We start from the raw sequence: 23,320 nt of genomic DNA on the forward strand, positions 1-23,320 counted from the left end.
GAAAAAGCAGTGAATGTCTTTTGTGGGGATGGTGTTGTCTACGCAGAAGTTAATGTAGTCAGTGACACAGTCCACCATGTTGTCTATGTCGTCCCCATGTGGTTCGCACAGCACATCCCAGTTGGTAGCCTCCAAAGCACCACGTAGATCCTCCATAGCCTCCATAGATGAGGATCTCCAGAAGCGAGGCTGGAAGTCCTGCTCTTAGGTATATTCCTAGATTGATACATTGCCTTGGCCTATGTTGGCCACATCGCTCATACCCCTGACAGAACAGGCTAACCTGCACACCGACGAGACATAGCGCCACCTACTGGTCACATCCAACAGCAGTGAAAAGCATTTCGGCGCACAGCACGAGAATATGATATCCTGTATGGCCATTGGCCAACATGCGATACCATATTAGCGACACACAGACAAGAGACTTAGGAGTGGAGTCCCAGGCAGGGAAACCCAACAATGAAGAGAAACCTCAACTCTACTATGTAATGAACTCCTGTATTGGCTTTCCTCCAGCTCACGCTCTGCCATGGCAGGGGGGAATTTGACATCTGAGGACCTTCTGAGAACTATTTTAAGCGAGCTATGAAGGATCTCGTCAACCACTGGCAAAGTCTTGACTGTCCCGACCTGCCTTCTCAGATCTCTAGTTCAGATAACAGACACACCAGCTTTTACAAGCCCAGTATAACATGGCAGAAGAAAAGCATGAGCATTTACTTTCCTAACATACTGTAACACTTACGGCCGACAGGCACTGTGTAAGAGCCGGCTTACCAGAGAGGTGACGTCACCGCCCTTCCCTGTGATAGCAGGACTACAGCTACTGGGCTGTAGAGAGATCTCTCTTTAGCTCACCGGGCTGGGTCCCTGCTGAGTGACGCGGGAGTCCTGGGTTCGAGCCCCCGACGGTGGGGGGCCGACCTAATGTGGCAAGGGCGCCCGCCTGAACCCCCGTTGCGTTACAATACTGTACACACACTCAAGGCATGCTGGCGCAGTGGTTGGCATTGCCGCCTCCTAGCACTGAGGCCCTGGGTTCAATTCCAGGGCTGCTGTCTGTGTGGAGTTTGCATGTTCTCATGTGGGCTTCCTCCCACAGTCCAAAGACATGCTGGGAGGATAATTCTGGGAAAACTGGCCCTGGGGTGATTGTATTGTGAGCGTCTGGCCTGTTATTGACTGGCGTCCTGTCCAGGGGGTGACCCGTCTTGTGCCCATTGCTTGCCAATATGACCCTGAACTGGCAGAAGAGGTAAGGAAATGGAGGGATGGACATGTACTTACAAAAACAGCTCTGGGACACCAGACAGTAACGACCAAGAGGCAAAACAATCATATTCTTAATTAAGTTAAAAATGTGTATCCCATGTCCACCATGACTCCATGATTTTTTTATAGGCCATTCTAACTCCTTCTGCTACTTAACACTATTTTTACATTCCTCTTTCAGGTCCACAGGCATCCATAAGCCACTGAAGTTTCCCTTCTGCTCACAGGTGCCATATCAGTCTAATTTACCAGAGGCAACACTGATCCCTCTGCTCCTACTCCAGCTGCCCCAGCTATTTTAAATGCAAGCGCTGAAACATCATATACAGTACAGAAGGGGCTAATTTAACTTCTGCGCTGTTGCAGTAGCAGTGGACAGTCAGTCCAGACTTCTTGGAACAGGGCAGCCCCTGTTAATGCCACAATCTGAGAAAAAGAGGGTACAAGTTACTCTCAGCTGAAATATTTGCATGGCAGTGCAGGCACTTGGCACAAAACTGGGTGACCATGCCTCTCCCAGCACACAGTAGGCTTAATCTGATCCTGGCCAGTATGTCAGTCTTCACTGAGCCTTAGTGCTCCAGTCGAACCTTCTGGTGAACACGCCTTAAAGAACTGCAAACATACTGTACTTGTATTAAGACATTCAGGCTGTGAGTGGGAGTTTCGTAGATTTTCTATAGGCGAACTAAGCAGGGCGAGGGCGCTATTACCAGCGCTATTACCAGGGGTGCTAAAACTCTGGAGTAACATTTTCCATTTGGTAGTTTTGATTTGCAGAAAGTTAACCCACAGAGCTCCTCCCTTAACAGACTCCAGCGTCAGTGCTGACATGGCTCTCCGGACCGCCTTCTGCTGACTGAGGAGTCACACATCCACTGTGTGTTAAAGAGGGTATCTGGTCTGCTTACACCCTAACATTCTCTACAACGGCCTAAACGATTTTAAACACACTGGAATGGTTAACAATGCCTGGAATTTCACAAGCAGGACTCACCTATTGAAAATAAATTTTGACAGTGCCAAAAAAATAAAAATAACGAACACACACACACAAGAAACTCCTGAAAACGTTAAACTGCCCAGTTTTTCTGGGCTGAGGTTTACAGTATGTACAGGTAGGCATCCTACAGCTATGCAGACGGACTGAAAACCAAACACTACGCAAGTTTATAACGGCAGATAGTTGAAGGGCAAAGTTTTATCAAAATAAGCTTACATTAAAAATAACCATTACCAATTGTTTCAAGATTTGTGGCTTTGGGCTTATACTGGCCACCTCAGAAGTGAATATGATGCGCTTTCGGAGTCATGTACACAAGAACAGCAACTAACACAAGACGTTTAGAATAGGCAAAGCTGTAAGCGTAGTCCTTAATTAATACCTATATTTAGACGGGCGAGGCATTCAACAGCTCCCCGTTAACTCGGACATTCCCAAATAACGCGCAGTAGGACTTGGACGGGAGACACGCACAGGCTTGCCAGTCATTATCTGGGGCGTGAATTAACCTCGGACTGGGATAAAACAAGCGCAGACAGACGGGAAGGTCTCATCACCAGCTCGAGGCAGCTTGGGATTTAGACGTTGAGGTTTCCTCTCGCCCTAAAAAGGACAAATGCATTATGGGGAAGAAAATCCCGCATCGGCAGCGCCGAATTACAGCAAGCGTCTCCCAATTACAGTGGGAATTACAGCAAGCGTCTCCCAGTTTGACAGTCCACTATTACAATGACATACACAGGACTGTGGCCAGTTTGCCGTTAACACTCGTCCAAACAGCAATTTTAACCCAGAGAAGGGATAACAGACTCAGCTATGGCGAGTGTGGAGTTTAATTTTCAGTACCTGAACGTTTATTTCCAATTGTTCCTCAAAAAGAAATAATTGAATATTCTGGACAACGCTATGCACATGCACGCCACTCCCAACGTCAAAACCACCCTCCTACTGTCATCTTTAATGAAAAAAAAGCGCAGCCTGTGGCGACTTGTACTCCGTCTCTTGAGAACTACACGCCCTGGAGCCCAATCAGAGTCTAATTAGCCAATGTAGGTTTTCCGACAGGCTAATATAGTAGTAGTAACAAAAACGGTCATGTTGGCCGCGGTAGTAGCCAAAGTGGAATTTAAGTTTCATTTTTACAACTCAACATTGTCAAAGTCGTTTTAGACTTCGTAGTCATTTTAGCGGTTTGAGTACTAACAGCTCCGTGGGTAGATGTTGAAGTAAGTAATGGGAAAACAGATGCTCGTCAACATGTTGACGTCCACAGTGAAACAGTGAAGTCGGGATGTCTCGCCCAGCCCAGCATGCATACCCTTTCTAGGAAAATCGATAGTGAACCATACCCGTACAACTTGACAGGCAGCTGTGGCGACGTGACAAAACGTTTGCCTTTCAAATCCAGTCCTGTTGTGACTAACATTTCCCTATTCATTCACCCGTCATGTATAAAAACCTGCAAACTGGTCTACTTACATTTGCTTCATTTTTTAACAATATCAACACTCTCACGAAAATATGAACGAACTGCCTCGAATTGTGAACAATATATACTCCCTTTTAATCCTTTGAAGAATATATACTCACTCCTAATCCGTTGACAAAACACGTTCCTTAGTTTTGTACGCTAAAAGAGTTGAAAAGGACGCTTTAATGAAGCCGAGACTGTCAATCAGTGTATATACTGTAGATGTATTTTGCAGGACAAAGACACATTTGAGTGAGCGCTAAATCGAGTTTACTGTTATATTTTTGCACAGAAGCGCTACATTGATAAAATACAGCTTTTATAAACCACACACGCCACTTAGCTATCGCTCATTCCTCGCCCATTGTTTTCTGGACTGCTTGTGTTTATTTACTTCATGCACAGGAACTAAGCAAGTCCGCATTGCAATACAGGAACAGGGTAATTAGTGGAAACAAGCCCACATCTTACCGTATTTAGAATCGGGGTTTTTATTCTCGGGTTCCATCGTTTCCTTAAAAGTTGTAGGGGGAAGAAAATGTATATATATCCTGGTCAAGAAACGAGCGCCGTTAGTCCATCATCCTCGGAGAGAAAAGGCGTCAGACTTCAACAAGGCACCCTGCACCCCCCCTCCTGCTCGGCTCTCCACCCCAGCCTGCCCTCCCCGGGCGAAGAAAGGGAGAGGCGCACCGTTTTAGAAAGCACAACAGAGGCCAATAGAAATAAAGGGTTTTATGATCGACGAACACAATGACCAATGGCGGCTAAGCTGTGGGCGGGTCCGCTCAGAGGTTACATATTTTCCGCTATTCTGAAGGAATGTGAGTCAATATTATGAGCCAGTTTCAACATGTCCCTGGTCTACGGGCGGGCGACGGTGTGTAACTCATCTTTGCTGTAAACTGTATTTAATTTGTTGAAGTTCCGTGTTTTTGTTGCAGCTGACTGCGTATGTGTCCGTATAACTCGCGTTTGATCGTCTATACCCTTTCGAAGCAGACAAGGGGGGAGAGGCCATTTCGTCTTTTCTGTTATTTCTCGTGTTCTGTGCCTTTTGAAATCTGAAGCTCCTTCGTTTATCAAACCCACACCAATTCCAATAAGCAAAGCCTTCAACGAAACCCACTCTACACCTTCTTAAATTATTTTATAGTTCACGAACACCGAGTGGTGTCCAAAGATGCTGGAAGACGTGGTAACGCTCGTTATTTTACTATAAGCACGGTCTCGTCTAATTACCCCTAGTCTCATCGGAAAGGGAAGTTAAGACATTAAAGCATCAGCAAGTAGTAGTTCCAGCTGTTCGTGTCTTTGCTGTAAACAGTACTTATTCTCAGGTTTCCGTACACGCCTTTTTCCGCTGCTCAAAACAAAAACCCAAGTGAATCTGCGGTTATTAATGACCGAGATCAATAACGAGGGTGGGGAAAAAATATTGGACACGAAAAAACACCAGAACATGACGATGATGATGATCATAGCTACAGCGCTCGCTAACTGCAAAAGTTACAAACTGATACCTGAAGAAGGCTCCACGGCCGAAACGTGTTTTCTTCTCTTTTCAGCGTGGAATAAACCTATTACTTGTACCTTTGCAGCCTACGCATGCTGACGCAGCTACCCACCTGAAAGTTAGAAACATTTCAACTTTGAAACTCCCTGGATGCGATACGTTCACTCTTTCACAGATTATAAATCTAAGGAGGTATTCGTTTGATATTTGCATTTTTCTCCTTTTCCACGTTTTTCTATCTCAGTCTTTGTTTCTCTTCAGTCCGTATTTCATTTTTTTTGCTTCCTCTTTTTTGTTCGTTTTGTTTTAATCTGTAGAGTGCCCCCAAACGCTGTTACGAAGCCTTGTAATTTAATGTACGCCGGAGACGCACTGTGATTGAAGTGTGGCACAGACGCGCTCTGTCACAGGCAGAAGTAAAAACTTGACAAACATTGTCAGGGACCGGTGTAGTATCTCAATCCTTGCTTTCTCGGAAGAAGACCACCCTTCATTCATAATTTCATAAACGCAAGCGTTAGCCTTGTCTCTCCCGCAACCAAGCGCTCACATTTTTACACCCAGTTACCGATAACCTGGAGCGCTTCCAGGTAACATGACCCAGCAGCGAGGAGTTTCGCTGTGCGCGTCTAGGGGTTTCCTTCAATGCAGTCTGGTGGTGATACAGTAGATTAATTTTCATTCCGAGCTTTGTCACGACAACCGAAAGGAACATAATACTGTAATCGCAAACCAGTTGCATCCACACAGCGTTTTGAAAAGAGATTTTATCATGGAAATGTCTGTATGTTTTACACATGAAATGTTCTGTTCATTAAAGGTCTCCCCTCATACACGATTGTCTATTTTATTTCCGCTTGTATCGATGGTCTATGATGTTGTTTTATTTTGAAAGATTGATATTATGTAAACCTGCTTATTACTGTTAAAAGCAAATCCACCAATGTTATCGAGAAGGCCCTCACCCGGGCCAAAAATAGCCCTCGGATCATGAACTCGACAAGGAACTCCCGGTCTCACAAGCGCATTCCTTTGGTGCTTCCCTACCACTCGAACACATTTGCTACCCCCAGGACCATTATTAACAACTACTCCATTTTACAGGGCGATCCCTCCATCAGTACCCTTTTTTCTAACCACCCAATCATCTCATACCGCCGACCATCCAGTCTGCGTAAACTTCTGGTTCACCGCTCCCTTGACCGGCAGTCATCCCCCCCAGCCACCTTCCCCTGCAACAGAACTCGCTTCATCACCTGCAAATACATATCTAACAACAGCACGCTCATTCAGGGCCCTGGGGTCAATTCCGGATCACCCAGACAACATCCTGTACCTCCAGCAACCTCATTTACTACATCTCCTGCCAAAAAAAAATGCCCAGCTATCTACGTTGGGGAAACTGGAAGGAGACTAGAAGATCGCTTCAGCTCATTGTTTCTCATTTCAACTCAGGCCATGATCACACTGATCTCTCTGTCTCTGTTCTCAAAGAAGGGTTTCTCAACTCCCATAGCAGAAAAACAACAGAAACGAAAGTCATCCTGAAACTAGGTTCACACCATCCCCCTTCTCTCAATGACCGACTTATTTTAGTATAATCTTCTCCATTCTCATACAGGTTTTCTCATACTTTCATACTTTCAGACACAAACTGGGCTGAATAAAAGATGTCTAAGGCGGAGTCTTTGTTCTGACAAAAGCACAACATGGGTTTGTCTAATTTGTCTTTTATTTTTGCACTGACGATACTCAAATATACATCCATACCAAACATTGACACTGATGTGGCTGTCTCTATTCTATCTAATTGCATCTCTGACATAAAAATTTGGATGACTCAAAACTTCCTTCATCTTAACTGTGACAAGACTGAAGTCATGCTTATTGGTACCCCCCATCAACTTCGTAAAGCCAATCCTGTAACCCTGTCTGTAGATGGCTCTGTACTTGAGCTTCAATCAAAATTGAAAAACCTTGGGGTTATATTCGATTCTGGCTTAACATTCGACCCACATGTACAGCATACTTCAAAACATCTTTTTTTCACCTTAGAAATATCGCAAGACTACACCCTATGCTATCATTAACTGTGGCTGAAAAGCTGATCAACATATTTGTATTCTCTCGAATTGACTACTGCAATGCTCTACTCGCTGGGGTATCTAAATCTACTCTGAAAAAACTGCAGTATGTCCAAAATTCAGCAGCCGGAATCCTGACCAGGTCTAGTGCAAGTGTTCACATTACTCCTATCCTGGAGTCCTTGCACTGGCTTCCGGTCAAACTTCGCGTAGACTTTAAAATCCTCATGCTCACCTATAAGGCTCTACATGGCTTGGCACCTCAATACCTGTCTGAACTATTATCGCCCTACTCCCCACCTCGCAACCTCCGCTCTTCAAATTCTGCCCTCCTTACTGTCCCCCAAGCCCGTCTACATTGTATGGGTGACAGGGCCTTCTCCTGCTATGCCCCCAAGCTCTGGAACTCTTTGCACAAGGATATCAGAGAGTCACCATCTCTAAACTCCTTCAAATCCAGACTCAAAACCTTCTTCTTCAGAAAAGCCTTTACTTAACTGGTTCCATTCTTCACACCTCTGCTCTTCTTAGTACCACCTTCCACGGTCTCCTTTATTGTTATTGTTGTAATTGTAATTGTGTCTTATCTTTTGAATTATTCTTATTGTTGTAGTCTTCTTATTTATTGTTATTGTCATCCTGTAAAGCGCTTTGAGAAGCCACCTTTAAAGGCGCTATATAAAATAAAGTTTAGTATTATTATTATATAATTGGCAGATCTGTTGGTGTAAAATGAAGGTTCGTGTAGTTTCCCATTACTTTCCCTTTGAGAATGGCGCCCTCTAGAGACATTTAGGAGTAACGTCACCCAGGGTAAAACAGCAGACTGGCACAGCGGACAAAGATGTAAGATTTACTTTAATTCTGTTCAACTGAAGTTATCTTTCAGTTCTTTCAGTATTGAACTGAAGGATAACTCTCGGGCCATTAGAATAAGGAAAATCTTTTTATTATTGCCTGAGAATCGATTATCTGGTGAACTTTCCAATTTTCACATGGAGTGATCACGGACTCAAACCAGTAGATGTTGCAACGCGCTGTAGCTACCTCAACAATGTGAACCCCAGCAGCTGTAGACGTGTACATTACAGTACTTGATTACTTCAATTTTTGCTAAACCTGAATGTCCCAATGTACATAAAGAGATAAGAACATGAACTGGTATTCGTCTCTTCTAATCCAGTGACACCAGGAACGCTTGCTTGAACTATTCTTTCTCTTGCAAGTCTGAGGTTTGTACCAAATGAAGCTTGTCGAAAGAAAATCTGTCCAAATCGCCATGTCCCCGTCGAGCTACGAATTTCACGAGTGTGCTTGAGTATAGAAATAAAAAAGCACAACACATTCCATGTATTTCAACTAAAACCCACTTCCTTTATTAATTCACGAAAATCCCTAACATCGAAAGTTGTTAAAAGGTAGTTATTTAGCATATGTCAAGGGTTCATTTAATTAAATCTCCAAGAATCCTTGTTTAATAATAGTAAAATAATAATAACAACAACATACAACGACAGATAAGTATTGCATATAATGGTACTCAATCGTGGACAATAATTACCATTCAATGATCAGTAATCATGGCGCTTCCCTTGTGGATATACACTGCTGTCTGAGAGAGTCGTTACAAGCTTCACCGTTATAGCCGTCGCTCTGCAAACCTGACACAAACTTTTTTTGGCCTAAGGCGTTTTGAAGGCACTTGTACGCGTCAGCTAAAATCGCCCACGCAGTGTGGGAACAGCCGGGCGCTGTTTAAATCACCCGACCCCTCGACCTGTTCCGCACACGCCTCTCCGACTCCACCAATGAGCGCCCGAGCTCCCAGCCACCGCCCCCAAGCGCGAGGGGGCGGCCATTTTGAAAGAGGCGGTCGAAGTCTCGAAAATCAATCAAGCGCGTTATTTCACGAGAAAAGTTTAATTAAAGCTAGAAACAAGCGTTAAAGTATATTTTCTTTGCTGCGTGTCCCCAACCATTTTGCAGTGTAGGTATGACAGTGCACATACAGCGCAGCTTGCGATCGATTACTCAGTTCAGTGCACTTTATAACTTAAAATTGGTTACATGGTGTCCCATTATATGTAATGGAATTGGGCATATAAACATTTCCAATTGCGTTCACTTCCCATTAAATCTAACGAAAATAAAACTGTTCTTATGTCTGCAGACATGTAGGACATAAAATCTGTTGTATAAACAATCACAGTAACTATGTTTCCCAGAAATGTTTGCAAAACGGATTGCTCTATGAAGTGCAATTGCAAATCAGTCAGCAGCAACGTATGATTAATTATAATTCTACAAGTAAGTTGAAAATGTGACTGTAAACCTCTTGATGCTTTCTTTTTAATGGTTTGTTTCCATTTCCGTCGAAGTGTTTATTTTACAGTCTCATGCTTTACATTTTGACAAAACTTGGAAAGTTGCTTTAACCGCAATTCTTATCTTGCCACGCTCAATATGGCGGCTTAGCCGCCCCTCCGCTTCTGACGACTTCAGCGTGCGACCGTCACGTCATAGTGAGCTTGCTGGCTTGTCAAACTGTGAAAGCCGAAGTCCTGCAGCACGAAGGAAATAAACTTGTTTACCCTTTCAGCCCTTTCAGAGATTTTACTTAGTGCCTGCGAGGAAGCACAAACTCAGAGTAAGTAAAAACTGGTAGCGATGCACGGGTAATAATTTAGGTCAGTTAAGAGATCGGGGTTTAATTTGCAGGTTGTGTAACCGGGGTTTGATGCCAGTTGCCAAAAAAAAGTCACCAGACAATAAAACTTTAACCTTAGGGACGCCGCTAAATTATACTGCAACAGTGTCGCTGTGACAGTATATCTATGTTTATTATCGTTTTCCCTCCTATAAATTGTTTTACGGTACGATACGTTGTGGTATCTTCGTAGAAAGCGCACAGAGTTATGCTTGCGTAACATGCTACTAACAATGGAATGTATGGGTCTCGACATACCGCTCATTACAAACTGAACACAGTAGAAGCAGCCTTTATTGATGACAGTTTTTATTCGCGGTTTACTTATTTGTAAAACACGTTATTCTGTTAATAGGCACTCTGTTCTCAAAGGCAGTTACGGAAGACCCTCGAGTTATCTCGGTTTGTTCCTAATCTCTCAAATGTCGAATGGACGAAGATTTAGGAAACACGGGTTTGTAATTTGAGTTATCCATTTCAATATATGAATGTGAGGTGAATAAAAGTAATTTAAACTCTTGGACTAACAAAGCATCTGAAAACGTAGGTCATCCTGTTCAAGGATTGGATGTAAAGCCTGTCCTTCCTGTTTGAAGTCTTTACACAACTCCGACAAAAATGAATTGGATAAACTAAACAGTCTTTTTTCCGGCTGAAAGTATACCTTCAACAGGGCGTACTGTTCGTTTGCCAAACAAAAAGTCAGACTGGCATGATGTCAGACTATGCAAAAAGGAAACTGCTCCTTTGACACAAGAGATCCTGATGTCTCAGTCGTGCTGTATGTTTCCCTGTCAGCTCCACAGCTGCTGAAGGGCATCATGATCTTTGTCTTCCAGTGCAGGTTCTAACCAAGTTTGGAGGTTAATTAATCCCTTTGATTGAACGTTTTGTTTGATTTGCACTTTTAAACCTGTTTCTGTCCAGAATGTCTGACCTGTTGTTGCGATAATAAACCTGCATGTTTATTAAGTGGTCTTTCTGACAAAGCATTTTAACAGCTGTTCAGGCGGATACTTTAATGGAATAGGGGAACTCCAGACATAAGTGGGGGAACAACATCGCCCCCAGATACTCCTGCAGATGGGAAAAAAAAGCGACTGTGTTCTGCGGAGGTCCAGTTACTTCATTTCCACACACCTAATTGACAGGAGATTTCTAGAGCTCAGAAATATTCTCAGAGTCCTTATGTACTTATCCCAGTCAACATCTTAATCAGCTCTGTTGCTCTAGGTGATCTGCTTATGCTTTTTGTACCACTGAGAGCGGCAGGTCTGTCTTGCTGAGCTGACTGGATGTTTGCTCTTCCCTCCCCAGCATAACCCACAATGGCCTTGAGAAGCGCAGCTGTGCGTCTGCTCCAGCCCGTCCAGAGGGGGGCGCTGTTCCGTGCTATCAGAGCGCAGGGCACCGCCGCCGCTCAGAGGGGTAAGACAGCCAGATTCCTTAACGGCTCTGACCATGGGGCAGGCGATGGTCATCTCCAGGCCTCGAGGGGCCCAAAGGTCTGCGTGGCTGAAATTTTGCGAGTTGATTCTTCGGTTTGCATGTCCAGCGATGTTTTCTCCCACAGTCCTCCTGCTCCCTGGGGCAGAAATACCAGCCCTCTGTGTGTGTGTGTCAGCAGCTGGTGGTGAGAGGTGTAGCATTAGACTTCATGCAAGATGCTCTGAATCCAGATTGGTTTAGTTTTGGAGAGGGGAGGCTATCAGGAGGGTTCACTCCTGTATTTAAAATCACAAGAGACACCGATTCACAGTCTCAAGCAGGAGTGCAGCTTCACCACCTAGAAGGACCCAGGTGGGAGCTGACAGGAAATGCAGTTAGGAAAGGACAGCACTTTGTTACACAAAGGGTTGTGAATTAAGAGGACATGAAATCAGTGCCCAGCCATGTGGTTGAAGCAGATCCTTCAGGAAATAGCTGAACAAGGCTCTTGGAAGTGGGAAACAGATGAGCCGGATGGGTCTTCGCTCATTTGTGACCTTTCTGACAGGTGTCTTATGATGGATTTATTTATGTGATTCCTTTAAAAAAGTGGTTTGGTTGCAGACCTATTGTCTGTTCAGGCAGCTTGTTTTCTTGCGGAGGACTATATATATTTGAATTCAGTTTCAAATTTTGCATAACCACAGATATCTCTTTAAGCTGCCTTGTGTAATTATATCACGGATACATTAGGGAGCCAACAGGCAGAGCATCTTCCAATTTCATTCTTTAGAAAATGAGATTCCTTCTGTATGCAGGATTTCTTTTTCAGACTTTACATTGTACCAAAGACAAAGTCACATTGTCTTCTGTTTTCTGCGTGTTCTGAGGCCTGGGTTTTGAATCTTACAGAGACAGAGGTGAAGACGGACAAAACCAGCAAAACAAGTAAGTGCAATTTGAATGATCCTACAGCAAAAATAGCCTTTTAATCCAGACATCCAGTGGGATCTGTGACAGCATGAGATAATGGACCGACATACTGTACTCTTCTAAAGCATCTCAAGCTACTATGAGTAGGTCTGTGCGAAGAGGGTGGTGGGAGTGTGGAACAAGCTGCCTAGCTCTGTTGTTGAAGCAGATACTCTGGCTTCTCACAAGAAGTAGCTGGATAAGATGCTATAAACTACTATATACAAATAAGCTAGCTAGATGCGCTAAGTGTTCTTTTTTTTGTACTCTTTCTTTTGTTCAGAGAGTACCCAGTGTGTAAATCCCTAGGTGAAAATACTTGATCTTTTAACTTTAAACTTGAACAAGTGGATCTTGGGTAGGGCAGCACGGTGGCACAGTGGTTAGTGTGACAACGCTGGGGCCCTGTGTTCAATTCTGGACCTGAGGTGCTGTCTGTGTGGAGTTTGCATGTTTTCTGTGGGTTTCCTCCAGGTGCCTCAGTTTCCTCCCACAGTCCAAATACATACTGGTAGGTTAATTGGCTTCTGGGTAGATTTCCCCTGGTGTGAGTGTGTGCCCTGCGATGGACTGGCATCCCATCCAGTGTGTATCCTGCCTTTCACCTGTTGCTTGCTGGGATAATCTCCAGCTCCCCTGCTACCCTGAATGGGATGAAAGAGCTAGAAAATGAATGAATGAATGGATGGATGGATGGATCTTGGGCATAATGTCGTTACGGGTTGCATTAGTTCCATCACAACTCATTTATCTGCCTATCTGGGGAGGGAGAGGGGGGAGGGCACAAAGAGTATATGTTAATGGTGCCACTCGGCTCCCACCCAGCCAAGGCGCAGATGGACTGGCGTGATGCCCTGGACCTGGAGAGCCAGCTGACAGAGGAGGAGACCATGATCAGGGACACAATCCGGACGTACTGCCAGGAGAAACTGATGCCGCGCATTCTCATGGCTAACCGGAACGAAGGTGAGAGGGAGCAGTAAAGGAGACCACAGCAGTCTGGGGTTGTACTGGGGCTGCTGTGATAAAAGGGTCCCCATCATGCCTCACATACAGGGTGAAATGCAGACGCAGTCCCTCTTGGCCAGAGTTAAACCACAGTGTACAGACTGGCTAGGAGGAGAGCAATAGAATCGGTTTCAAATTTGAATGCAAATGGGAGTTTTTCACTTGTCTTCCAATTGACTGGGTTTGGTGGGTTGTCCTTATTCCTAGTTTTCCATCGGGAGATTGTGTCCGAGATGGGAGAGCTCGGAGTCCTGGGCCCGACGATCAAAGGTGAGTCGAGACCAGGCAGCCGACGTGCCCCGGCGCCCCTGCTGTCCCCCCGTTCAGCGCTCACGGACTGTGTCTCGCCAGGTTACGGCTGTGCCGGGACCAGCTACGTGGCGTATGGCCTGATCGCGCGGGAGGTGGAGCGAGTGGACAGCGCCTACCGCTCCGTGATGAGCGTCCAGTCGTCCCTGGTCATGCACCCGATCTCCGCGTACGGGTCCGAGGAGCAGAAGAAGAAGTATCTGCCCAGGCTGGGTAATCAGGCCCTCGTCTCCCCTGTGCAGAACACCTGTACAGAGGGCATGACCGCTTAATTAGACAGCTGTAATCAGACATCTCCTTTATTTATTAATTTATTATTAAGGCCATATTTCCTTTCTTGTGATTGTTGTGGATTTTTTTAAAAAAATCCCTTTAAAATGCTCCTTTTTTGTTTTCTAAGGTTTAGCCAGGAACCATCCACAAGAGAAGCAGTTATCAATCAGTAGTTGTGTAACTGAAAAATAATCTGTGATGAAATGTGCTTTGAATATTCCTGAAGATTTAAGAAAATATTGTCAAAATTTATTTTGGGTTTTGTAAGGCATCATTTACAGAATGAATGAGGTCTGAGTAAAAGTGTGTGTGTGTTTGCCCGTTATGCCTTCCGGCATGTAGGGCAGCAACAACCTGTTTACATTAGTTTTTTTTACGGGACAGAGTTGTTAGCCTCGTGCCCAACCTCAACATGGAGGACCTGGTGCCCGCCGTGGGACACGAACCCACTACCCTGAGATAATGAGTCTCGTGCTCTACCAGCAGAGCTAGTCGGGGCCTCTGAGTTAGAGTAGTCAGTTACAAATGGAGGATGAACCCCAGACAGGATGCTTTTCCTTGGTGGGCTCTCCCTGCCTCGTCACTGGGGTATTTTCCGAGCTGCTGCTGTTGGCGGTGGGGGTGTGCGGGGCTGACCTGTGTGCTCTCTCAGCCAAGGGGGAGATGCTAGGCTGCTTCGGGCTGACGGAGCCCAACCACGGCAGCGACCCGAGCAGCATGGAGACCCGCGCCCGCTACAACTCCTCCAGCCGGACCTTCACCCTGAACGGCTCCAAAACATGGTACTGAGTTACAGACACGCAGTGCCTTCGGAAGCCTTCGTTATTTCCTGACTGGGATCCAAGTCAGTTAGTCCTGTAGCCTGTAGAGGTTCGTCCCTGTAGATCTGTATCAACAGATATAGATCCATCAACTTTCTAATCCCGTTGTAGAATTCAGGGTCATCGGGTAGCTAGAGCCTGTCAGATGCAAGGCAGGATACACCCTGGATGGGACGCCAGTCCATCATCACAGGGCAGACACACAGACAGACACACCAGGGCCAGTTTTCCTGTAATTAATCTACAAGTGTGTTTTTGGACTGTGGGAGGAAACCCATGCAAACATGAGGAGAACATACAAACTCCACACAGATCGCACCCAAGGTCTGGAAGTGAAGGCAGGGTGCTGCCCACCGATATAGATATACCACAAAAATGCACAGATATGCAGTTCTATATCAATAAAACATGCTAAAGCCCTTGTTGGGAAACGGGCTTCTGCAGGAGGTGTGGAATATAGGTTTTGAAAGGTGCTATTTTGTTAATTTACACCTTAGCTAACAGTAGCCCCGCGTATGTGGAGTTTCGAGAGAGAAAGTGCATTGACTTTTGTTCTTATTTTATTTGACCATATAACTTATATTACCCGATAAAACTTTCTTTCAGCGTAATTATCCGTACTTTACACTTCCAGCTGTAAAGCCAGAGTTGGTAAAACCTTTGCCGCTGTGCGTGGCAGAAATATAACCAGAACGCACAAACTGAAAATGAGTAGATTATACATGACAATAAATAAACGTAAAAGCAAAAGCAAAAGGTTTGGAGGTGAGGTTGAAAAGCACAGGTAGAGTCAAGGGCTCTCGTTTTCTCTTTGGGCCAATGACCTGCTCTGCGGTGAGAGAATTACATGAGTAGTTTTCCCCCTGGGAACATCAGGCCCTAGAGTCTGTGGTCCGTCTCATTAGTTTAGGTGCATTGCAACAGAACAGGATCTAGTTGCTCTTTAAAGCCGAGTTTTCCTAGACGTCAGGTTTGATTTTGGAGTGATCTTCCAGAAGTTGGTAGATCTTTGCCTAATGCTTGAAGGCAGTCACCTCTCAGCCTGGCTCTGGTGCCGTCTCGCGCAGGATCACCAACTCCCCCGTCGCTGACCTGTGCGTGGTGTGGGCCAGGTGCGAGGACGGCAAGGTGCGGGGCTTCCTGCTGGAGCGCGGCATGAAGGGGCTGTCCACGCCCCAGATCGAGGGCAAGTTCTCCCTGCGGGCCTCTGCCACCGGCATGATTCTGATGGACGACGTGGAGGTGCCCGAGGAGAACCTGCTGCCCAATGCCAGCGGCCTGGGGGTGAGGAGGGGGGCGCCGCAGCAAAGCTGCCTCGAAATCTCACGTCCTTGTCTCCGAACTCGCGCGGCGGGCATCCGAGATCACTGTAGGAGGAGCACAAGCGATGACGGAAGGTTTGCCAAACCTGCTTTGCGCCCTGCGGGCAGTGCCAGCGTCAGATCAGATCTGCACTGTTGAAATTCCGCATGATCGCAAAGATGGGCGTGGACTGCAAGCTCAGTCTGCTGATGAAAGGACATGAAAGTCAGGATGCACATTCTCTAGACACATTACTACACATCTCACATTCTAGATCCATCACAAAGCACTCGAATCTGCTTTTGTACTACTTTGTAATATCAGAAAGAATTTCTCCTTTGCGATCACGCCCATGACGTTACTCTACATCTACTTCATCGGTGATGCAAACTCTAATGAGTGCATTGAGAGAGACCTCTAGGCGCAAGCCCTGCACTTCAACATAATTCCACAAGTCCAGATGTGACAACTTTCTCTGCCTGCCTCTCGCTTGTCTGGCAGGGTCCCTTTGGGTGCCTGAACAATGCCCGCTACGGCATCGCCTGGGGTGCGCTGGGCGCAGCAGAATTCTGCTTCCATGCGGCTCGTCAGTACACCTTGGACAGGTGAGTGCTCCATTCCTCTGATCGTAAAGACAATTGCACAACCTCTGCTTTATCTTATGTTGGCTCCATTTCTTGTGTTGTTGTGAGTCCCAGGCTCGAGTGTCTCTTTGGTTCTGCTCAGAATGGGATTTGAAGATGGTGAAGGGAACTGAAATTATTATTCCTTCACCGCTCTTCGAATTGACGGGTTGAGGATCGCATGGAACAGCATAGCAAGATTTGCAACAGCTAATAACCAAAAAAGATTCTCTTGGAAGGGAATTGAGTGAATTCCTTGGATCTTGGAGTAGCAACTAAGACCGTGCTATTTTCGACTTTTATGTTCTCAGACTGAAAAACTGTCACATTTCCCTCATCATAAAATGTATCCTAAGTTTGTTTGCGTTGAAGACTGTAGACAGTGAAGGCCATGTTCACACACAGCATAATTAACTGCAACCTTTGCACACAAACCCTTTTATTTTAACCTTATAAACGTGTCCAGCTACCTGGAGTTTGGAGCTACAGTAAAGCTTTACAGTTGTCTCCACCCATATGAATTGCTTTTGAGCAGGCAGTCAGTATGTGATTGAGTACTGACATTACAGCTGTTGATAGGGGAACTGATGAGTCTACTGGTGCTCAGGAGCTGTTCCTGGTTTTACAAGCCACAGGCTCTGAGCACTCATTCCAGATGTCTTGATCACACTGAAATAATGCTACAGACAGGTCCGGGGCAGGCACAGAAACTGGTTACCAGTGGTGGAGGGGGGGTGAAATGGACTGAAACACCACGCAGAGGGAGTCATCTTACCTGAATTACCTGAATTGGTGGTGCTCGGGTAGTAAAAGGCCTGTTTCCCCCAGGATCCAGTTCGGCGTGCCCCTGGCGCGCAATCAGCTGATGCAGAAGAAGATGGCCGACATGCTGACAGAGATCACGCTGGGCCTGCAGGCTTGTCTGCGGCTGGGGCGCCTCATAGAAGACAAGAAGTGAGGAGAACTGTGGTTGTCCTGTGAGAACCGGTGTTGGTTCCCTTCCTGGGGGGAAAAAGACGAGGGGTCAAGGGGGGTCTGGCACAAGCTGCCCAGCCATGTTGTTGTTGAAGCTTCTTTCAAGATGAGATTCTCAGATCAGTTAGCCACGAAAGGGCTTGATGGACCTCTTCTCATCTTTCTTATGATCTTAAGAAGCCACCTCAAGCTTTAAAGCATCAGCTAACTATCTTTTAAAACCAACGTGCTTGAATGCCTAAAATACCCCCCACTGTTGTACTACATTGGGCTTTCCTAGATATATTCACCTCTGTTCTGATGTTACCGTACCAAGAGGAAAGAAGCTTTTTGCTTTAGTTAGGGCTGTCCCTTTAGGGATCTTTTGGAGAAAATAAACTCCATTAGCAGGGAGGGCAGCACCTCATTCCTCAAGGGAGGTCTGTTTCCATTTGCAACTCAATTAACTAAAGACCCCTTAAGTATTTCATGAGTATAATATTAGGCTGGTGATAGACAATATTCTAGATTTGTGAAATAAAGAGCTTCCTTACAAATGAACACAGTTTTTACTGTAGGCTTTGTATGCACCCAGCCAGATTCAATTAATTTTAGCCAATTAAATCAAAGATAGGCCTCTGTGTTGGATGAAGACTGCACAGCCCTGCTTATTTATACAGTAGGTTCAGAATGTGTGTGAAAGGAGTATCGGGGGAAATGCTTCATGAATAAACAGGGTCTCACGGGTGTGTTTTACCTTCTGCAGGGCTGCGCCAGAGATGGTCTCCATGCTGAAGCGCAACAGCTGCGGAAAAGCGCTGGAAATCGCGAGGCAGGCCCGCGACATGCTGGGGGGCAATGGCATTGCCGATGAGTACCACATCATTCGCCACGTCATGAACCTGGAGGCCGTCAACACCTACGAGGGTAGGGGAAGAGCTTTAAGTGTCGGCGCAGCGCATCACCACTAGATGGCAGCATAACCACGGTTTGGAATTTGCAGGTTGAGGCTGGAGGTCATTGGCCGAGTGCCTTCTTCCAACCATTCTTCCACGAATCATCGTTTCTCACAAAATCCAGCCATCTTCTAGTTGCTTTATCCAATTCATGTCAGTAAGAACCAGGCACAAGGCGGGATACACCCTGGACGGGTTGTCAGTCCATTGTAGGACACACACACACAGACACAGCTATAAACGCACCCACACCAGGGCCGAATTTCAAAGAAGTCAATTCGTCTACCAGCATGCCTTTGGACTGTGGGAAGAAATCAGAGCACCCAGAGGCAATCCACACAAACCTAGAGAGAACATACAAACTCCACACAGACGGCACACCCCAGTCTGAAATTAAATCCAGGGCCCCAACACTGTGAGGCAGTATTGCTAACCCCTGCGCCATCTTCCCCCAAAAATGCCAGAAGTAGATAGTTTTTAATTTCATTTACTAATGTACAGCCTTTGGAAAAAAAGATCTGTAGTGTAAACAAATGTTTATTATGATTTTCACAATATTATGAAGTACCTGAATAGGATGTATGTTTTCAGTGGGTGTAGAAACTATTGATCTCCACTGTATTTTTACCACATTTTGTTGTGTTACAAATGGAAGACGTGACCGACTGACTTGTGTATTTTTAGCAGAAAAGTGTTTAAAAGTTTGGGGCTATAAAATAAATGAGTTAAAAAATGTTCCCTCTAAAAATCTCTATTGGAAAAGTATTCACCACTTTAGCGATTAACACCTGTCTTTGTGAGGCTACTTGCAAAGTTGTTTTAGTTGGTGAAAATTAAACCCACAGATGGAAAAAGCTGGGTTCAACATCACATAAAAGAACTGAGGCTGTGATTGTTAAAAGAGGGAGAGAGAATAAATGTTACATTCTTAAGGTCTAACGGACAGGGAATAGTTGTCCAAGCAGTTTTTTATTTTTCCTCAAATTGTTTTTTACGGTAAAAACTGATTATGCTCTATCAACGTTTGATGCAATTTGAAGTTTAACAACAAAATGTGGTAGAGTTCCAGTGAGGATCAATACTTTCTACACCCACTGTACCTGCTGCAATAGATTACAAATAGCAACACTACTGAAGTGCATTGCTGCCACAAAGGGGAAAAACAAAAAGTCACCCCCTTATCTCATATTTACGAGATAACACATTCTCTCTGAATTATGAGATAGCAATGATTACTTCACTGTATGTACAACTTGTTACGTTGAGCATTGAAGGCATCTAGAAGCTACTGTGAACGTGGCTGGCACTTTCTGTTGAATGATTTAATGTCCAGCGCTGCAGAATTTGTACGGATTTACTTCCGAATGGGGTTTAGTCATAATGAAATCTTGCCATTTTTAGCAAATGTGAACAGAATCATTATAAGCATGAGGACCAGTTTTGTGGGATTTAGAAATCAAGGCAATGATGGTTCCGTTATGAACAGTTATACGTGCAATCACTTCCACTGCTTAAAACTGCACAAGTCCACACGTAGCGATATAGGTATCATATGACAATTGTGCCATCGCATGATCACATAAAGTACGCGAGAATTACAATCTCGAATTATGAGATAATTAGTAAGGGTGAGGAATTTTTTTTTCCTTGGTGGCAGCAATGCGCTTGCGTACAAGACTGTATGCCACTGTGCTTATACAAAGATTTGCTGATAGTCGGATATTTTCAAGCAATTATGGAAAAAGGGAGTTTAATTCTAACCCATCCACTTTCACATCAACTCCATGCTTTCTGTATGACACAATCCCAGCACATTCCATCAAATTAAGTACAAAAATAAAGTCATACTTAGTATAATCTTATTGTAAGAAAGCCAAAACTGACACATGCCATTCCATTGGTATGACGTATGCCATATATTATTGCAATCTACTGGAATGATTGGAACTAAATCTGTAGGTCTGCGCTCCAGTGATTAACAGGTCTTGGTGTTGAAGTTGAAACTGTGAAAAAATCCAAAATCATATTAAACACCACCACAGTGCTTTGTAAAACCATCTTTTACACCATTATAATTGCAGCAGTTTTCACAGTTTTGCTCCATGACAAATTACTTGTTTTAACAAGTTTATGACACTGTTTTTTTTTTATTTGGGGCTGGTCATGGGTAGCATGCATTTCATGGTCTAAAGAAAAAGATCTAATCACACTATCATCACCTAAGATGATGATTAAGGTAACAAATGAGAGGAGTTCAGATGGCACACTGAATGAAAAATGCTGGTTTAAATGACTAATTGTAATTGTATTCAACATAGCTGTTTTAATGTTGATATAATCATCATGCTCATTTTTCCTTTCTGCATTTCATTTACACCTGAATATCTTGGAGGTATAATATTTAAAACTTGAGCTGAATGCCTAATGGAAAACTAATCTTGTTGCCTTGAAAAAATCCTAAAATGGGAATTGAGATACTGCCTCTTTTATTTCCTCTAATTGGACTTGCAATGTAAAATGAGGGTGTTCACCTTTTCCTTTTCCTGTTGTAGGGACTCATGACATCCACGCGTTGATCTTGGGCAGAGCAATTACTGGGCTGCAATCCTTCACCGTCCAGAAGTAGATCTTCAGACTCTCTGGGTGAAGAACCAGGTCCAGAGATTCTTAATTGTTCCCAAAAAGGCTTCCAATCTGGAATCTACTGAAATTTTGTTTTAATCTGAAACTGTATAGAACTTTTTTTCCCCATGAAATCAAGTTTGGAGTTTGGACTTCTGTTCTATTGAAAATACGCACATCCACGATTCCTCTCGAGACTGTTAGTGCCGATCGTTGCTTCAAATGTAAAAGAAAATCAGGTGGGCTCTAGCAGAATATAAGCTTTTGTTCTTATAAATTTCTTTGTGACCTGAGAGCTCACTGAAAATAACTTGTTTTGTGTACTGTGGTTTGCCAAGCATTATAAGTTTAAAGATTATTTAAATGTAAAACCATATTTTTTCTGCAATAAATGTTGTCAAGTTTTATTTTTGACTGATAGTGCATCGATCATCTTACTTAATAACTTAGCAGAACTTTATTTTTGAAAAATAAAAAAGTTACTGATTATGTGTAAGAGAAAAAGCTGCCTACATTGTGCACTTTAGAATTAACTGTTCTACAGTTTCCACCACTTTCTCACTAATCTAATCTGTCTTGAAAGAACTGGATTTTGTTGACTGTTGGAGGATTCTATTTTGTCTGAAATAAAACACTTCATGCAACATTGAGTCATTTTTAAAACAACAACAAAAAATAATTTTAGGTTCAAGCCTAAACTATTTACCACTTCTCTTTTCTATCTTTAGGACTGTGTTGAGCAGACACTTTACTGTAATTATTAAATTCGAACAGTTTGAGGTATTGACTAGGCTTCTTATTTAGAGAGTGACAGCAGACACCTTTTTAGTGAAACAGTTTCTTCAAGATGGATTTGTTAAAGTTTTAGGGTAATTTACTAGGAAAAAGTATTTTTCTGGCTGGAAATAGATATTTAGCCATGTGCTGTGTAAATGAAGAATAAATAAATTTAATTTGATGCAGATTATTTTAGTAAAGCTGTATGGTTTACTGTATTAAAAAATGTACCGAAGAGTCAACTTTCTTACACATTTTCTTCCAGTTGTTCCTCAACATTTTCAGATATAATGTGTAGGCAGTATTGAACAGTGCGCCAGCATGAAATGGAAATCTCACTCACTCAAATTATTTTTTGTACTTAATGATTTTTGAGTCTATTTTTTATTACACTAATATTAAGGCAGATATAATCATCTAGGCAGGTGTATTTTAATCACAATGAACACTGACACTTAAACGTTTACATAATGAGAAATTAAGTGAAAGTAGGTGAGGTTGGGAATTAGGCAACAAATAATAGATCTGTAACAACGACAACAAACAGAAGACCTGTAAAGAAGACTAAAAGCACTGTTTTTTCAAATATAAAGAAATTATAGTATGTGTCAATAGATACCAGTAAACTGAGTGCATGACGCAAGTGTGGATAAGATATGGATGTTTCACTCTACCTGCTATCTTTGAGCCTGTATGCCCTCTCACCTTCTAGGAAACAAAATGTTGCAATCATTCATCTTTAAAAACAAATAGGGTACTGGGGAATCTACTCACTGGGAAGCAGCAGCAGCAGATTTTTAGAAGGTAGCCTGTGTACAAGAGAGAGACTAAGCTGAAGGGCAGGAGATGGCGAGAAGAGGCACTGGTATTCTGTTTGCAGGACAAATAAAATGTCCTGCTTAGAGTTGAGCTGCCCTGACACCTCATCCCTTTCTGCCTTCCATGGGATCCATCAGGAAGTCCATAGTCCAGCAGATGAAATTGACTTCCTTCATAACCTTGGTCCAGTTTACTGAATGATCTGTATTCGACTTTATCATTAGGATTTACCCAATGCATAAATTAACTTAAAAAGCATTTTTTACCAGTAAATCATTTTACTCTTACCGAGTTATATTATTATGATAAAGGGTTCTATTGTTTTGAAAGGATTTTAAACTATTACTATAAGAATTACTATTATTGAGTATTACCAGAGGTCTATATTTTTATATGTAAG

The 23,320-nt window shown here is 43.8% G+C and overlaps 2 protein-coding genes across 3 annotated transcripts in view; one reads left to right on the forward strand and one right to left on the reverse strand.

Moving 5' to 3' along the window:
• The window catches only part of slc44a2 (solute carrier family 44 member 2 (CTL2 blood group)), a 48,790-nt gene extending 44,376 nt beyond the window's left edge, over positions 1-4,414 (reverse strand). The window contains exon 1 of one of the 2 annotated variants that reach the window (XM_088603644.1): positions 4,221-4,413. In XM_088603644.1, the coding sequence (XP_088459770.1) occupies positions 4,221-4,257 (37 nt within the window). In that variant the 5' untranslated portion in view covers positions 4,258-4,413. Of the gene's footprint in view, positions 1-4,220 lie in introns of both variants that reach the window. The other variant, XM_088603642.1, reaches the window with a different exon arrangement.
• Positions 4,415-9,836: 5,422 nt separating this feature from the next.
• Positions 9,837-21,968, forward strand: gcdha (glutaryl-CoA dehydrogenase a). Its single transcript, XM_088603646.1, has 12 exons — positions 9,837-9,996; positions 11,374-11,484; positions 12,397-12,432; positions 13,282-13,422; positions 13,672-13,734; positions 13,816-13,986; positions 14,699-14,828; positions 15,935-16,151; positions 16,671-16,774; positions 17,621-17,746; positions 18,513-18,673; positions 21,255-21,968. Exons 2-12 carry the CDS (start codon positions 11,385-11,387, stop codon positions 21,326-21,328), a joined length of 1,323 nt encoding a protein of 440 aa, XP_088459772.1. The 5' UTR covers positions 9,837-9,996; positions 11,374-11,384; the 3' UTR covers positions 21,329-21,968.
• Positions 21,969-23,320: the final 1,352 nt, after the last annotated feature.

This window comes from Lepisosteus platostomus, chromosome 13 (assembly GCF_059453375.1).
Source record: "Lepisosteus platostomus isolate fLepPlt1 chromosome 13, fLepPlt1.hap1, whole genome shotgun sequence".
Taxonomy (NCBI): Eukaryota; Metazoa; Chordata; class Actinopteri; order Semionotiformes; family Lepisosteidae; genus Lepisosteus; species Lepisosteus platostomus.